The 18,592-nt window shown below is 34.7% G+C and overlaps 1 protein-coding gene across 2 annotated transcripts in view; it reads left to right on the top strand.

The window, feature by feature from the left end:
* Nucleotides 1-18,592, top strand: part of NAA15 (N-alpha-acetyltransferase 15, NatA auxiliary subunit) — a 76,769-nt gene that overhangs the window by 25,599 nt on the left and 32,578 nt on the right. For both annotated transcript variants that reach the window (XM_002916140.4, XM_034661593.1), the window contains exons 2-10: nucleotides 2,811-2,895; nucleotides 4,825-4,929; nucleotides 7,804-7,961; nucleotides 8,774-8,908; nucleotides 10,135-10,288; nucleotides 14,142-14,261; nucleotides 15,574-15,669; nucleotides 15,818-15,924; nucleotides 18,188-18,260. In XM_002916140.4, coding sequence (XP_002916186.1) covers nucleotides 2,811-2,895; nucleotides 4,825-4,929; nucleotides 7,804-7,961; nucleotides 8,774-8,908; nucleotides 10,135-10,288; nucleotides 14,142-14,261; nucleotides 15,574-15,669; nucleotides 15,818-15,924; nucleotides 18,188-18,260 — 1,033 coding nt within the window. The remainder of the gene's footprint in view (nucleotides 1-2,810; nucleotides 2,896-4,824; nucleotides 4,930-7,803; nucleotides 7,962-8,773; nucleotides 8,909-10,134; nucleotides 10,289-14,141; nucleotides 14,262-15,573; nucleotides 15,670-15,817; nucleotides 15,925-18,187; nucleotides 18,261-18,592) is intronic.

The raw sequence follows: 18,592 nt of genomic DNA, 5'->3' as shown, positions 1-18,592 counted from the left end.
GGAAGCTCCCTTACTGTATTTTAAAGAAATAAATTTTCAGAGGTGCACTTGGGCGGCTCAGTCAGTTAAACATACCACTTGTGATCAGTTCTTGATCTCAAGCCCCATGTTGGGCCCACACCAGGCATGAAGCCTACTTAGATACAATTAAAAAAAAAAAGTTTTCAGAAAGCTAATTGAGGATTTTAAGAACAATGCCCTTAAATTGTTCTTTGTATGTATATAGTTCCTGGAAAACATTGACACATCCAGAGTGTCCCTCTTAACTAGTGTTTACATCATAGCTGTACATAATTATTATAAGAAAAACATACTATAGTTAGGCTTTCTGCTGAGTAAATAGGAATATGAAATTTGATTACTTCGTTACGTTTCTTTGACTACATATGGTTAATGATAGCCCTAAGTTACTGCTGCTGCTTTCCCTTCCCTCTTATCCCCCAGATAACTGCCTGCCAAGTGTATAGTTGATTGTGGGGAAGGGAGGCAGGGAATTAGGAAGCTTTTGTAGAGAAATTGGGACTATTGGTACCTACTAGAGGATGGAAGTATGAGTGAAAGAAAGCACCAAAGATAAATAGTTTTGTTTTGTTTTGTTTTCCTTCACATCTGGTTGGGTGAGTTGAGGGGAAAGCATCTACTGAGATGATGAAGACTTGGTGCAGAACATTCTGGGGGAGGTGGATATTCAGTTGTGTTTGGGATACAATAAGTTTGAGATGAGAAGCAGCAAAGTAGAGATGATGAGTACATAGTTGGTTATAGAACAGTTCTGTAGTTGGCTTTAGCATTGAGCTTAAGCAGTTGATGTCTTCGATGCCAAATATAAAATTTTGTTTTCATTGTTTTGTTTCTGCACATTTTTTTTCTTGTGGTGATTTTGTCATTTTTTCATTAAGCCTCCCTCCCAGATTTTGAAAATACTGTTTCAAAAGTTGTGAGCAAAATTTGCTTAAATTTATGACAGTGAATTCTGGCGTAGATTATTGTATGTTTTAGATGCAGGCTTATTTCTGTAACCAATAGAATGGTTTAAAAATTAATTATTGGAGCACCTGGATGGCTCAGTCGGTTAGGCATCTGACTCTTGATTTTGGCTCAGGTCTTGTTCTCAGTGTGCTGAGTTCAAGCCTTGCATTGGGGTATGCTGGGCATGGAGCCTACTTTAAAAAAAAATCAAAAAATTATTATTATTAGTGAAGCCACACATTGATACCTGAAAGTCAAATAGCACTAGAATATTTATGATGAAAAAATATGTCCCCTTCACCCCTACCCCGTCACCCTCCACCTTCCCACTTCAGAATCACTCACTCTCTTAGCCATATTCTTTGGTATTTGCTTTCTTGTTGCTTAATAATATACCACTATTTTTTGGTACATGACTTTGAGACATTTGTTGACTTCTGGTTATGGAAAAAAAGGACTTAGAAGTTCATCATTCACATATTTGTCCACTTTCCTTTTCCTCATCACCCTGTCATAGTTGTATCACAACATTTTGACAAACCAGCACTGAATATTTACATTTTTATAATTATGCATGTATTTTTCACTGTTAAGGTAAATATTACACTAATACCATACTTTCTGCCTTTAGCCTTTATTTCTCCTAGAGATAATACTTGTCTCATTCAGTTGCCTGGTTTTCTGTAGAGCTATCGCTCATTTTTCCCAAATGTGTCTGAATTTCTGTCATTTGCTCATAAATAATAATTTCCATATTATGAAATATACTGGTTCCATTTTTGCCCTTACTGGAAACCTATTCCATGGTAGCCTTTGGCTTCCTTTTTTATTTTGGAGTGGTGGTTCTCTAGATCTTTTTTCTGCATTACATTTATTTACCAAGTGCCATATTGTCTTTTTTGGTTTGTTTTGATTCCTTTTAATAGCTTCATAAGGAAAAGTGCATAGAGATAAATTTTTAGCTTTCTGAGAAGTCTCTAAGTCTCATTTTCACACACTTGATTGATAATTTGGCTGGGTATAGAATTCTAGGTTGAAACTTGATTTCATTTTGAATTTTTTTTTAAAGATTTTATTTATTTATTTGACAGAGAGAGATAGCCAGCGAGAGAGGGAACACAGGCAGGCGGAGTGGGAGAGGAAGCAGCAGGCTCCCAGCGGAGGAGCCTGATGTGGGGCTTGATCCCAGAGCACCGGGATCACGCCCTGAGCCAAAGGCAGATGCTCAACGACTGCACCACCCAGGCGCCCCTCACTTTGAATTTTGAACTGTGTATAGATGTTTTCTGGTTTTTAGCAGTATTCCATTATTACTTTGGAATAAAAGTTCAGTGACGTTCAAATTACAGATCCTTTTTATGTGCCTCCCCCCCCCCCGGAAGTTTTTAAGGACCTTTTCTTTATTTTCAAGGCTTTGAAGTTTCATTATGTTGTGCCATGGTAAAGATCTTTCTTTTCTTCTTCATTATTTTGCATGTACTTTTTTGTCCCTGTGGCTTGAGAAACTTCTTTCCTTCAGTAAGAAGAAAATATTATTTAAAAATACAATTTCCATACCTTTATTTTCTCTCAGTTTTCATTTTCTATAACACTTGCTGGACATTTTGGGAGTGAGCTGATGATTTCTTATTTTTCCTAATCTATATTCTGTCTCTTTGTCTTGCTTTTACTTTTTGTATTTGAATCTTCTGTATTTTTTTATTGGAATTTTATGGGATTTAGGAGAATATGGACATAATATTTGATCATTCTGTTGTATTTAGTAATCAGAATTTTAGGATTGAATTTAAAATTGTTTGCATTTCTTGCTAAACTCGATTTTTTCTTTTTTGTTTTGACAGAGATGTTATGAACATAAACAGTATCGAAATGGGTTGAAATTTTGTAAACAAATCCTCTCTAATCCCAAATTTGCAGAGCATGGAGGTAAGTATAAATACCATATACTTGTCTGTATAAGTAAATAAGCTGCTAACTTGTCTGGCTTCACTTATTTGGGTTCTGTTACTCTCAGATGCCCTGTTTTTCAGAGAGAATGGACCTTCTTTGACTGTTGCATGAAGCTGTTTTAATACTGTAGTTTGAATTTCATGTCAAGAAAACTGTAACACGTTCTACTTGATTTCTGGTTTATTCCTGTTTTGAAGATTAGTGCTGTAGGAAAGGCAGAGGAAATTAGTAGGGATGGATTGTTTAAATTTAATAAATAAACTCATTTAAGATATTAGAAAATTTTGCTTTAGAACTCTGTTGAGCTGCAAAAATTTGATTTCTTACATTAAGCTTATTCAGAAAGTGCCTATTTGGTCCTTAGCTTATGAGCTAGCATCTTTTTATTCAACATTGTATCTTAGTTTTTCAAGACAGTCATGTTTAAGACTTGATCTGTATCATGTAATGCTCTGAAAATTTACATAACTTTTGCTTATGTGAGGGTAGAGTGACAGTGAGATGTTGGTAGGGTAAGAGGGAGAGTGTGTGGCTAAACTTGTGAAGACACATAGGAAAACTAAGCTTTTGCAAGTCTGATTTGTGCAGTTAAGAGACATGGCTCTTCAGTAATTAATTTGATAATCGCTTAGTATCGAAGAAGAGGGAGAGAGCAATAGTTCTCTATTGGCTCTCTTTACTCCTACATATTTTTACTATAATAATAAAATTGGAGGTGGAAAGCAGGGGACATAAAACCACCTAAATTTATCTCTTTTTTTTTTTCCTTGTTAAAAAATATTTTTTTGTTAGGTGCATGGTATGTTGTAGGAAGTGCCATAATTTAATTGCAAATATTTTAACGGTACATAAAATGATGGTTTGTCTTTGACTCACTGGCAGTACAGAGTTTCATTAATTAGGGCACTTTAAGATGTTTGGTAAAACTTGCGTGAATAGATTTTACCTATTTGACAACAAAGAACGGTTTTGCATGGTATAGTACCTTGCTAGTTTGGCTACTTGCCAAATATATTTTGTTAGCTTCCTTTTCCTTTAAAGTTATACATGATTTATAATGATTTGTACATGATGTTTTCCCCTCTCTTCTGTTTCTTTATCTGTATTTTTCTAATAAATGTTGATTTTTTCCTCAGGGTAATACCTTTCTTTAATCCTTGCCTTTTATTCTTAATTTTTCTATGAATTATAAATTTTAGCCCTAAAAGTTAAGTGAATCATAATCAATATTTTTTATTCCTGTGTGCTTTGTAACATGCACATTATAAAATTAGAAATCTTTTTTCTTTTCCTTTTCTGAGAACTTAGTATTTCCCTGAACTCTGTTAATCTTTTGATTGTGAATGACAGATACCTGACATTTTCTTTGTTGTGTGTTTGGTAATAATCCCAAAGAATCATTTAAAAATTTATGAAAATCAGAAATGTTAGACAATTTATTTGGATGGTTTAACCATTGAACAGTGAATTTAATCTTAATGTAACTTGGGTTCACAGAAATAAAGTCTGCTTTAAGGTAAAGTTTTCCGTATTTTAAAGGGGATTTTAAGGATTGCTTATTAGAGATGAATTTCCTTGAAGAACAGTAGTAGAGTCACTGTATCTTGTTAGCACATGAATTACCAGATATTCATGCACTTTTGTATCTTTTTATTTAGAAAAAAAAATTCTGGGGATGCCTAGACTATAGAAATGTGTGTTTCCTTGGTTTGTCAAATTTTAAAATATTTTAATTCTGTAGAAGTCCGAAAGTTTTCCAAATAATCTTCTTGAGAGTTTAAATTCTTAGAATAATGTAACATTTGTTTTTGAGATTATGATTACTTTTTTGTTAACTATTTTTAATGTTTAATTACTTTCTTTTTTCTTCCTTTTCTTTCTCTCCCCCCCCTTTATTAAAAATAGAAACCCTGGCTATGAAAGGATTAACATTGAACTGTTTGGGGAAAAAGGAAGAAGCTTATGAATTGGTTCGTAGAGGTTTGAGAAATGACTTGAAGAGTCATGTGTGTATCCTTTTTGAGATATGTTTAAGGATTGGATTGGGGTGTCTTAAGCTAAGACAGCAATTTAGGAGTCAGAAGTCTTAGATTTCTCTTACTGTATAACTCCAGGGTTTTAAATTGAATAACAGCTGTCTTCATGGAACATTTTTATGTACTTAACCTGTTCTAACATTGCTTCTGTTCAGATAGATTGGACTTTGCCTTTTAAAATACCGTGGTCCCACCTTATCCGCAGTTTCACTTTCTGCAGTTTCAGTTACCCGAGGTCAACTGCGGATTGGAAGCACACGATCCTTCTGACGCATTGTCAGGTCAGTAGTGGTATCACACTACATCACAGTGCCTGAGTCATTCACCTCACTTCATCTCATCACGTAGGCATTTTATCACCTCACATCACAATGAAAAGGGTGAGTACATTATAATAAAATAGTTAAGAGAAAGAGAGACCACGTTCATATAACTTTTATTGCAGCGTATTATAGTTCTATTTTGTTATTACTTATTGTTGATAATCTCTTACCATGCCTAATTTGTAAATTAAACTTTATTGTAGGCTTGTGTGTATAGGAAAAAACATAGTTATATATAGGTTTCAGGCAGTTGTTGGGAGTCTTGAAACCTATCCTTCACAGATAGGGGGATACTATATTTATGAAAGCCCTTCCCTCGATTACAAATAAAGAAGCACCCTGCAGATTTCATCATCATTATAAATTTAGAAAAAAATATACAATAGGAATAACAGAGAGGCAAATAGTATACTGGCGAAGAGCGCAAGCTTTGGAGTATGCTTCCCGTAGGTTTAAATTTCACCTCCTCTTCTTTTTGCGATCTTAGGACTTAGTTTCCTAGTGTATGAAATGAGGATAACCATACCCATCTCACTGTGGTGTTGTGAGGATTTAGTGATGAGGTATCGTAGATGTTTAACATAGTTTCTGATAATGCCAAGGTTCTGTACCAGATAAATTTTAAGAGACGGGTGAAGTTAGGAGCAAATACAAATGTCTGAAGGAAGATAGAGAAAAAAATATGGGTTGCTCTTTTTTAAACCGTTTTTAAACAAATATTTCTTATTTTGTGAGCTGACACAATTTTTAGTGCTGAGACACTTTGAATTTCAGGTGTTTACCAGACCTCTGGCATGCTACAGATGAAGAAAAGTTAGGGATTTTGCTGTCGAGGAATTTACAGTCTGGTGAAGGAAGGTACTTAGTGGATGCATATACAGAAACATGTTTGAGTATTACATAAAGCATTACAGCTTGTTCAGAAATTATCACTAATCTAGTAAAGCAGAATTGAGTTGGGAGTAAGCAGAAACTCTAGAGTAATCAAAGGACTAATTAGTAAGACTGTTGTAGATACCTTTTCATCATTTTTAATGATTGCATAGTGTTCTGTAAGTATTTACTTATGATTTATTTGTGTTCCTCTTGATGGACATATGTTTCTTTAAATTTTTAGCATTGTTAAACTCCTTAAGTATAGATTTTTAGGGGGTGAAGTTTAGAGGCAGTTAAAAGATAGTTGCAGTGCTCATGAGAAGTGATGAAGTCCTGAAATAAAGGTAATGGGGGCCAGATTATGAAGGGTAGTGTGTCTTAGGCTTTTAAAAACATGTACCAGCCAAATGAGAAGATTGTGTTAAACTTTATTTTGTCATTTTAGTATGAGAGCAAGGATTTTTCAGATAAAATTTACGGTATTCAATAATGTATTTTCAGTTAACATGCGCCATCCTGGGCATTATGTATTTAACTGACTCTGTTGCGAATCCCTGACATTCATAGATTGAAAAGTTTATATCTGATCTGAGAGAGAAACACTACAAGTTTCTGGAAAGGGAAGTGAATTATTTTCTTTTGATTTTATGTTTTGTTTTTTTTTTTTAAGAAAGGTTACTCGGAGAGAATAAAAGCAGACTGTGGAGGTAGGAAGATGGGTGACTGTGCAGTACTCAAGGTCTAAAGTGAAAAGGACTTGTATTAGGGGAGTGGGATTGTTTATGTATTTCCCCCCCTTTATAGCGTTTTTTACAACATCTATAGTTTACTTATCTGTGCTCTTACTAGACTTCAGATTTTTTGAATGCAGGAAATAGTCCATTTTGGTCACCTACGCCCTGATTATTAAGATAATTTAATAATTGGTAAATGAAATTTTATCTTATGTGTGTGTTTTATCTTCTGTGTATTGACTTTTAGGAACTTGTACTGCATTAAGCATTCTACACTAAGGATCTTGTTAGCTAAAGAAAATGTACATGATGTAAAATAATTATATGTTAAGTATATACTCATTCCCTCTTTTTTTCTTTAAAAGTAAAGATAATTCTAGGGGCACCTGGGTGGCTCAGTCGGTTATGTATCCGACTCTTGATTTTGGCTTAGGTCATGATCTCAGGGTCCTGAGATCCAGACCAGTGCTGCGGAGCCTGCTTGGGATTTTCCCTTTCCTTCTGTGCACCGCGCCCCACCCCCACCCCCAACTCATGTGCACTTGCGTGTTATCTCTCAATAAATAAATAAGTAGATAGACAATTCGTATTATTTATTGAGCATTTATTTTGTACTGATCTTTTCCATTTAGTTATGCAACTATGCTGTATAGACTTTCTATTTACATTTTATAATTGAGGAAACATATAAGACCAAGTAACTTACCAAGGTCACAGCTAATAAGACAGGTGAGACCCATTTTCTCTGGCTCAAAAAGCTGTTTTCCAGTGTGTTAAACGTCTATCTTTATATTCTCTCTCTTTTTTTAAAGCTTATAATTTTATAAATAGCTGTAGTTTTCTGAGTTTCTTGAGGAATGTTATTGGAATATTATTTCTTGACTTGTAGGTTGTGTCCTTAACAAAATCCTTTAGGTTGGCATGTTTATGGCCTTCTCCAGAGGTCAGACAAGAAATATGATGAAGCCATTAAGTGTTATAGGAATGCGTTAAAATGGGATAAAGACAATCTTCAGATCTTAAGGGACCTTTCTTTACTACAGATTCAAATGAGAGATCTTGAGGGTTACAGGGTAAGTAAAATAGCCAATTTTTTTTATTCTAAGGGAAAAGTAGTATTAAAATATTTAAAACTTTTTTGAGTACTTACTAAAAACAAAATTTTCCATTCTTAAACAGAATTTAATTGAATCTTACTCATCTCCTCCTAGTAGTGATTGCGTATATGTTATGACTGGACTAATCAGATTTTTAAAATAAATTATTTTACTCTGAGACAGAATTGGATTACTTTGTAGAATGGAGTTAATTCAGTGAAAATTAGCATTGATGTTCCTCGAATAGGCAATGTCTTTGTCTGCTATTAACATGTAAATACAACCTTTAGTTCTCATGTTTTTTGGAAGGCGTATTCTTCTTTTGACCTCCATTGAGACAATTCTTTGTACCTGTCTTTTAACCCTTAAATTAGTCTATTAATTCAGATCTATAGAGTCCATGTAGTACCTCCTCAGTTGCTTTCTGTAGATCTTAACTCAGTAGTTGGACCCTGTATTTTTAAAAAAGTTTTTCTTCTGTACTCTTTTCCATCCTGTCTCTCCTTTTTTTTTTTTTTTTTTAAAGTAGTTCAGGAAGTAATAAAGCATATCTGGTCTTAAGTTTTAAAAAAGTTACAATATTATTTTGAAGGCTTCATTGTACTTCTTACCAAATATTGTTTTGCTCCTATAAAGCTACACAATATGGATGGCTGAAGCTATGTTCTATTATTATTCCCAGTATTGTGTTGCAAATTGCTCATCATTGTTGGGTTAATTAATATGATCTTTTTAGGAGCATTTGCTTTCGATGTAAACCTAAGAAAGTTTTTTTTTTCCCCTGAAAGGAAACGAGGTATCAATTACTTCAGCTTCGCCCTGCACAGAGAGCATCATGGATTGGTTATGCTATTGCTTACCACTTATTAGAAGATTATGAAATGGCAGCAAAGATTTTAGAAGAATTTAGGAAAACACAACAGGTAACAACCAGGAGCCAGACCTAGTAAACTGGGTCTAATTCTAAGTGTAATGATGAAAAGAAGTGTATATAGACTTACAAACTTTTTATTTTGAAATAGTTTCAAACTTCAAGAAAAATTGCAAGAATAGTACCAAAAACTCCATTAGGAGTTCAGTCACATTAACTGATTGTTCATACTTGACACATTTACTTTACAATTTCTATATCCATTTATCTTTTTAAATTTTTTTCCTGAAACATTTGAGAGTAATGCAGACACCGTGATCTTCTCCTAAATCTGTCAGTCTAATATTTTCTAAGACTAGCTCTATAGTTATTAACTCTATACACAGTACAATATAGATTATCAAAAATTAGTAAATTTAACATTGAGAGACTGTTATTATCTAATCCACAGCCCGTATTCAAAATGTATTAATTATCCTATTTATATCCTTTCTAAGATCTTTTCCCCCATTACTGGAATCATACTTTGCATTTAGTTATCATTTCTTTCCAGTCTGATTTAATCTGGAAGTTTTGAAGGCTTTCTTTCTATTTCATGACATTGAAATTTTTGAAGAGTATAGCAAGTGCTTTTGTAGAATGTCCATCAATTTGGATTTCTTTGATGCTTCCTCATTGTTAGATATAGTTAAGAATTTTTGGCAGGAAACTACAGGAGTTACATTTAGCCCTTCTCAGTTCATCACATTAAGAAGCGCATAAGGTTTGTTTGTTCCATTTAAATACTTGGTTAATGTGGTGTCTGCCAGGTTTCTTTACTAAAAAATTGTTATTTTTTCCTCTTTGTATTTAGTAAACAGTTTGAGATTTTATGAGTAGCCTGTTCTTCATCAAACTTACCACTGGTTTTAACATTCACTGTGATTCTTGCCTGAATCAACTGTTCTGTGATAGTTGCAAAGTGGTGATTCTCTCTCTCATTTTTTCTAGATTTATTATTTGACATTCTACTGTTAAGTAAGAGCTTTCCTTTCTACCCTGTTTACTTATTATTATATGTAAGGACTTAGGGATTCTTACTTTATTCAGTGGGTTATAAGTTATATTGTCATTTTTTACTTAGTTGCTCTCTAGACAGATATTTAAGAATGTTTAGAAAATGAATTTTGTCAGTCAGTTATTATCCGTTGATTTCTTGTATGTATTTTGAGTGTATAAACAGTTTTCTAAAATGAAAACAAAATTCTTACTGTTAGTATTCCTTATATCCATATATAGACATCTCCTGATAAAGTGGATTATGAATATAGTGAACTACTTTTATATCAGAACCAAGTTCTTCGGGAAGCAGGTCTCTATAGAGAAGCCCTAGAACATCTTTGTACTTATGAAAAGCAGATTTGTGATAAACTTGCTGTAGAAGAAACCAAAGGTATTTTTAAAAATTTTATTTATGTATGTATGTATTTTAAAGAGTTCATTTGTTAGAGAGCCTGCGCATGCACAAGTGTGGGGGGCAGAGGGAGAAGCCGAACTTTCCGCTGAGTAGGGAGCCTGACAGTGGGGCTCTATGCCAGGACCCTAGGATCATGACCTGAGCCCAAACCAGGAGTTGGACATTTAACTGACTGAGCCGCCTAGGTGCCCCAAAGGTGTTTTTTGTTTGTTTTTTATTTGTTTGTATTTTATTTTTTTGTATGTATTTTTTTGTATTTTATTTTTATTTGTTTATTATTCTAGTATTTAGTTATCACAAAGAGCAAGACTAAAAAATCTAGTTCCTGCTGATAATTGCATATAATTCAGCTTTTTTGTGATAGAAAATCTGTTTCTTGCTCATACGCTGAATAATTTGTAATGTTGGAAAATACACATTTAAACAATGGGTATTAATATAGGAAAGAATAATTGCAAAAAATAAAATCATTAAATGAAGTGACTCAAAATATTTTTCTTTAAATAAAATGTTCTTGGCTTGAAAATATTAATAGGGTTTGATCAAAACACAGGAGGTAATTGCTTAATTTTATAAGACAGGAATAAATTTCTTAGGAACAGCTTATTAGCAAAACTGAATGTGTTATTGACAGTAATATTTATTGATAATCAGTCTTTACTGAAGTATATATGGGGCAATCGTAAGGTCTTTCTAGTTTATCTGGATGACTTTCTGGACATAGAAAGAATATGAATCGAAACCAGAGATTTGGCTTTATAGGTGTGGATTGTGATAAGAGGGGTAGATCCCTAAATAAACATCCCCAATGCTGCCATTTATTAGAAGGCTGAGAAAAAGTTTCAATTTTAAAAGTTGAGGAACTGATTATGGAAAATGAAAGAAGAATAACAAGTAACTGAAAATAGAAGTACTTTTCTAAGAATTACTGTCGGAAATATCTCTTTGCCTGGGTTAGTCCAGGGAACCGATGTTCGCTGGTTTCAGATTCCTTTGGCTCCTGTTGAAATTGAATACTAAAAAAGTGCAGTACTTGCTTGTATAGTGGATATAACCATTATTTGCCAGCAGAGGATAATGCTGCTGGCAAGAAAAAAAATGGAAGTCTCTACCCTGCTGGAGCTCATTTGTGAACTATAGATCCAGAACAGCCATCTTTCACTTGAATTGATCCTCCCTTAACCATCTATTAGTTATAAAGGGAGGGGATTTCTGACTTAATGAAAAGATCACAAGATTGGAAAAAACTAGTTCGGGTTCTTTCATTGACTACTATAAGTAGCTGTATCACCAGTCAGAAGGCTTGGACCTTTGTTTCTTTATCAAAATACATGATAGTTTTCAAAATACTCTTAAGTACATTATTTCATTTGATCTTTTTGATAACTGTATTAGCGATAAAGAATGACAGATCAAGTTAGGTGAGGATTCAGAATTGATCAGTGGATTTTAGGAATTTGGAAATCATTGGAGAGACCTTAACAAAAGCATTTTCTGAACATTTGGAACGAGGGTGACAAATCAAGTGGAATTAAGTGACATTGAAAGTCGAGGAATTAAAGATAAGCATGCATGGATGACTCATAAAAGAAGTTTTGTTGTCTAGGGAAACAGATAAGTGGGGTGGTGCTAGATGAAATGGAATACAGAATCAAAAGGTTTTTTTTACAGTATGTACTTAATGCTCACTGGAGAATGATCCAGTAGAGACAGAATATTTGATACAACAGAGAAGCTGTAATCTAGTGGATAAGTTGAAAGATTAGCTTTAGATAACAAGAAGAATAGTTCACAGTAGCAAGTGAGGGTTGAATACATAGGCAAGTAGATATATAGATGTAGTGGATATCTGGGAGTTCTTTTTTTTTTTTTTTTTTTAAAGATTTTATTTATTTGACAGAGATAGAGACAGCCAGCGAGAGAGGGAACACAAGCAGGGGGAGTGGGAGAGGAAGAAGCAGGCTCATAGTGGGAGAGCCTGATGTGGGGCTCGATCCCATAACGCCGGGATCACGCCCTGAGCTGAAGGCAGACGCTTAACCGCTGTGCCACCCAGGCGCCCCATCTGGGAGTTCTTCTGATTGCTTCCATTTTCTCAGTGAAATAGGAAAACAGCCATCAGTTCATTCCAAAAAATATGTATTGATAGTTACAGTGAATCAGGTGGTGGGGACAGGTTATATAAAGAAAATAGAAAGGAACTGAGAGTAGGACATTAATCGTTGGGAATTCTAGTAATAAAGGCATTGTTGCTGGTCTGAATAATTTGCGAACTTCTGGAGTGCGTGAGTGGGCATAGTTAAGCAGAAAGTTTCATTGTTAATTCTTAACACTACCAGTTCCTTCTACAAAGAAGAGGTGGGAGAAAATTAAGGAGAGGAAATGTTGGATGGGTGTAGTGTAGGGGAGAAAAGTTGCAGGATTTTTTTGTTCTCAGTGAAGTAGGCTTTTGATTAGTATAGAGCAGGTTTGTCAACCTTGGCACTGTTTTGGGACTGAGATGTTGGGGATGGAAGTTTCCTATATGATGTAGCTCACTTAGCAGCATCCCTAGCTTTTACCTATCAGAATACCAGTAGCACTGCCCCATCCCTTATTGTGATAACCAAAAAATGTCTCCTGATATTGGCAAAAGTGCCCTTGGCTGAGAGCCGCTGGCTGATACAGACGTTAAAAATATGGGCTTTTTTAAGCCAAATTACTTGGATTCAAATCCTGATTCCAACAACTAACTATCTTAAAGTCCCTCAGCAAGTTTACTTAAGTTCTCTCTGCTTTAAAATGATGAAAATAATAGTAAACTATCTCATAGAGTTTTGAGAACTGAATTGCCTAATGCATGTGAAATGTTTAAGTCACTGGCACAGTGAAAACTCAGTAAGTGTCCTTTTTTTTTTTTTTTTTTCTTTTTCCTGATGAGAGCAGAGGGTACAAGGGTGAAGTCGTGGTTTGAAAATAATACCTTTGGTGGATGGAAGCCCATTAAGGATAAGGAAAAGTGTACCTGAGCAGTGTTTGAGGCTTATTTGATTTTGGAGCTCATAGATTTCTAGTGAAACCAGTGCCTCTGTCCGTTCATCTAATGACCTGCTTCTTTTTGTGAGAAGGTGTATAGCAAACAAACATTTGGGATGATCCAGGCCTTAACATTGGTAAATAAGGGAGCCTTAGGTTTTGAGACTGATTTTGACATTGGGGCTGTTAATACCATTTAGGGATGAGATTGGCTATGTCACCCAGAGAAAACCGGCAGTGAGTCTGCGAGTTACTGAAGGGTCTGAAGAAAAGGGAATGGTTTTTCTCTAAGATTGAAGGCTAGGTTTAGTGAGACAAGAATAAGCTAGACAAGACAATTAAGCTTAAAGCAAGATAGGTGCCCTATGTGGTAGTTGGAAGAGCTAGAAAAAGCAGGTTTTGGATGTGGTCATGACCGTGGGCTGCTATAGCAGAATCCTTTTATAATTGATTCGGAGATCATAAGGTTAGAGTGTTGGATTGGGTCAGTAATTCAGATGTGAAATTGTCTGTGTTATGTCAGGAATAATTAAGTAGTAGATCGTGGCTTGGTGACTGTGTTTAGTGAATTTGGGGAATAGCCTGGAGTTAGACAAATACCTGAATAAATTGAGGATGTAGAGAGGATGGCATTTCTACAGAAGAACTTCAGAAAGAGAGACAATAACATGGTAGTCTTGCTGTGAAGGGCATTGGGAATTTAGGAGGAACCAAATCCACTTCCCAACATTGAAGAGATTTTAAGAGAAAATTTAAGGAAAAGTTAAAGTTATAATCAGAAGATATTTAGTTAATTTAATTTGTTTTTCATCAGGGGAACTTCTGTTGCAGTTAGGTCGTTTGGAAGATGCAGCTGATGTTTATAGAGGATTACAAGAGAGAAATCCTGAAAACTGGGCCTATTACAAAGGCCTGGAAAAGGCACTCAAACCAGGTAGTATTGTTTAAAACTTTTTAAGTTTTAATTGCTCCTTTTGTTGATAAATATTTTTTTAACTCATTGAAAAGCATAACTAGAAAAATAGTGGTTAAGAATTGGTTTCAGAATCTGAATACAAAAGTACAGTTGCAAACTTCCATTTAGTATGGCAGATTGAGCATTTTCTGAAACCTCTCTTTTACACGTTTATAGGAACAGTTGAGAAAAGAATTTCATAAACAACTTTTAATAATTCGCAAATGGCATGGCAGCATCAAAAATTGAAAGGGAAATTCCTCCTGACAGAAATGTCTCCTTACTTACAGAGATGTCTCCCTAAAGGAAAGAAAGCTTAACTTCTGTGGCCACAGCTGCATGGCCTGCCAAGGGCACATGAATGCAGTCAAGCTGAAAGAGCAGCACTGTTTCGTATGTGGGAAGAGGGACTAAATTTCCATCACTCAAATGAACTTGGGTCCAGAGACTTTCCCCACAACTCCCCTTCACCCTCTCCCATGAGTGGGACTCAAAGAGAATAGTAGAGAAGACCCAGAAACATGTCATCTACAAATAGGGTCCTTAGCGGAGATGATTTGATTTGAGGCTGTGTCTCACTCAGGACTGGTAGTGAGCCAATACTGATACATTGATATATACAAGAGAAACCTTGTAACAAAGAATTTTTTACTACTCTGGAACACTACCACAGGAATGGTAATCATTAGTACAGCAAAAGGGAGTAAATGGAGGAATCTAAGATGAAAAAAGGGAATTGCAGCTATGAAATATGAAAAGTTATGACAAAGTACTAATTAGGAATCTAGGAAAAGAAAAGCCTACTTACTGAAATAAAAATCTTAATAGATTGAATGGAAGAGAGACCACAACTGAGGAGAAATTAGTGAACTGGAAGATTGAATTGAGGAGAGCTCTCAACTGAGAGTGAAAGAAAATACAAAAGAAATATGGAGAAATGGAAGATTAGGGGATAGATCCAAAAGCTCTAAAATAAAGGATAGGCTGAAGAGAATAGTAGAGAAGCTGTGGAAACATAATAACCAAGCTTTTCTTAGAACTAAACTGAGTGCTTAGATTCTGAAAGATACCTAAAGCAGAAAGGATAAAGAAAATTATATATTTTAGATGACTAGAAAAATATTCTAAAATGATTGTTGGTATATTTAGGTGGTTAGATTATAAATTTTCTTTTCTCCTTCAATTTCTCTGCTTAATAAGAATTTATATAGACTTTGAGAAATTTATAATTTGCTAGAAAAAACATACAAGTTATGATTAAATATAAAAAATGTTTTTGTTTTGTTTGCAGCTAATATGTTAGAACGACTAAAAATTTATGAGGAGGCCTGGACTAAATATCCCAGGGGACTGGTGCCAAGAAGACTGCCATTGAACTTTTTATCTGGTGAGAGTAATTGCAAAGGAATGAAAGTGATGTTAGGATTTAGTTTGTTTCCTCGGTTTTAGATATATGAGTGTGCATGTTAATATTAAAGTATGTATTTTAGAGTTGTCTGGGTAAATGCAAATCAACAGAATTTTTTTCTTCCAAGGTGAGAAGTTTAAAGAATGTTTGGATAAGTTTCTAAGGATGAATTTCAGCAAGGGTTGTCCACCAGTCTTCAATACTTTGAGGTCATTATACAAAGATAAAGAAAAGGTAAAGCAAAATACCATTTTTTCCCCACTATCATTTCTTCACTCAGTGTTTGAAATCATTGATTCTTGATTATCTGTGTACATAGTACACATTTTGTGAATCTGGTATCTGTTTTCCTGTCTTGTGGTTTAAATGCTTCTGTACCTATTACTTTTCATCCCTTTCTCTTTTTAATCAAGTAACTTATTATTTCCTTATTTTCTCTTTTATTTCTGCTAATTACTTTGAGTCAGTGTAGGTATGAAAAGTTGGTAAGGTAGTGATTTCTTCAATATTTTCTCTAATCCTTGTTCATGGTGAAAGTCAGAAGTAATTTTTTAAACTAAGGTTTAGCTTAGTAGTCTTTCTCCTATTTTATTTGGTAGGAAAAACTTCTGTCAGCAGTTTGTTTGCTGTCCCAGTAAGTTAACTTTTTGAGCTATGTATAATAAAGCTCAAATTGCTTATTAAGAGGGTGGTTTTTTGTTTTTTGTTTTTTTTTTTTTTTTTTAAGATTTTATTTATTTATTTAACAGAGAGACAGCCAGTGAGAGAGGGAACACAGGCAGGGGGAGTGGGAGAGGAAGAAGCAGGCTCCCAGCGGAGGAGCCTGATGTGGGGCTCGATTCCAGGACTCTGGGATCACGCCCTGGGCCGAAGGCAGACGCTTAATGACTGAGCCACCCAGGCGCCCCAAGAGGGTGTTTTAATATTAATTTAGATTATTTTGCTTGCAAGTACAGTGACATCAAGGCATGCTGTTTGGATAAAAAGAAATCAGTTACAGTGAAGAATCAGAAAGGTAGGACAAATTAAACATGCTAAACACTTTAACCTAAAGCATAGAAGGTGTGTTTATTTTCCAGTCTTTTGTTGAGAGGCCCAAGATAACGGGCTTTTATTGATGACTTTCACTCTTTTTTTAATTGCATAAATCACATTCCTAAAATGTGGTCTGTTGTTTTCAGTATCAGTAGCATGGGAACTTGATGCTTACGAAGCAGTCTTGATTATAGAAGCCTATGTATTACGATTCTCCCCTTTATGGTTGTACCATTGAAACCTAAATTTGTTAGAAGTATATAATTTATCCTTGAGTCTCTCCATGGTATTCAACTTAAAACAGTTTTTTCTTTTGTTCTCATTTATTGAGTTTACATAATATTAAATTAAACTCTGTAATGCTGATAATAAATGCAACTGATTCAAACAGGTTTGGGAAAACAAAACTCTTAGTAAGCATGTAGCTCACCTTGTGGGAGCGGAAGAACATGGGCGCACCAGAATAACCTAGCTGTGACCATTCAGTCCTCACAATTTTCTGAGGTAATGGAGAGAGCTGGTGTTAATCTGTTGAGTTGGTTAAGTTGAGGTCATTCAGGAGAGCTTGTATAGTAACAAATCCATTCTAGATGGATTAAGTGAAGAAGGGAATTAATAAATTAAAAGTATTCACAGATCTCTTACAAAGCCAGGAGCAAGTGGTATAGTCATGACTCAGGAGAAACCAGAACCCAGACATCCACTCACTATCCTGGATTTCAGAAATCCACCCACTGTTGTGTTTCAGTTTTACTAATGCTTTCCCTTTGATTCTAAAATTGAGAGTTGATGCTATTATGTACTTTTGGAATTTCTCTTTTCACATAGTTTTTAATTCTTGATTCCTGAAGGGCAGATGTTAATTGTGGATATTATTTATGTGAATTGAGGTAAAAATCAACCAAGATAAGAGTCATCCACAATATTACCTCTTTTTATCCAGTCTTTTCCTGATTTCTAGCTCAGCTTGATTCATATTCCCTCCTTTCTAGCCGGGAAAGGAATTGCCAGTAAATTTTTAGAAAGTTTTTTTTTTTTTTTTTTTTTTTTTTAACTTTATTTATTTATTTGAGAAAGCACGAGCAGGGGGAAGGGCAGGGGGACAGGGACAAGCAGACTTGCCGCTGAGCGCGGAGCCCAGTGTGCAGCTCAGTCCCAGTACCCTGAGATCATGATCTGAACCAAAATGAGGAGTCGGGCACTTAACCAACTGAGCCACCCAGGCACCCCAAAAGTTATATTTTAATACCTCCAAAAATGTATGATTTATTTGCTTTTAAGTTTTTATCCATAGGTTAAGAGGTTTATAGAAGGGTGTGTGTGTGTGTGCGCGTGTGTGCGCACACGCACGCATGTCTCGGAATGTTGACGTAGCCTTTTAAAATAGTAAATAACATGTTTTGTACAAAAATGGTAACTGCATTTATATATATTAAAGTATGCTTGTGTGTTTGTACTCTAGGTGGCAATCATAGAAGAATTAGTAGTAGGTTATGAAACCTCTTTAAAAAGCTGCCGGTTATTTAACCCTAATGGTAAGTGCTCAAGTTTTATGTTTTAAAAACGTCTTGAAAATTTTAATATGTTATGAAATTCTTAATCAGAAGGTCAGTGTTGTTCATTACTTAGACAGTAAGCTTAGTATATTTAAACTTTTTTCTTTTTAAGGTGGAGATGCATTAATTTGTTCATTGTGTGAAAATATTTGGTTAAGAAGAGAATCATATTATCTTACTGGAAAGAAATGTAAAATTTAAAACATCTACAAAAACTAGGTCTACTCATATAGTGATCCTCCATCATTTACCCAGCATCCATTTTCAGTAATTTTTAACTCATGGGAAAACATTTCATCTATATTCTTACC

This window comes from Ailuropoda melanoleuca, chromosome 5 (assembly GCF_002007445.2).
Source record: "Ailuropoda melanoleuca isolate Jingjing chromosome 5, ASM200744v2, whole genome shotgun sequence".
Classification (NCBI taxonomy): Eukaryota; Metazoa; Chordata; class Mammalia; order Carnivora; family Ursidae; genus Ailuropoda; species Ailuropoda melanoleuca.
Note: the sequence above shows the minus strand (reverse complement) of the source record. Positions and strands in the feature narration are given on the sequence as shown.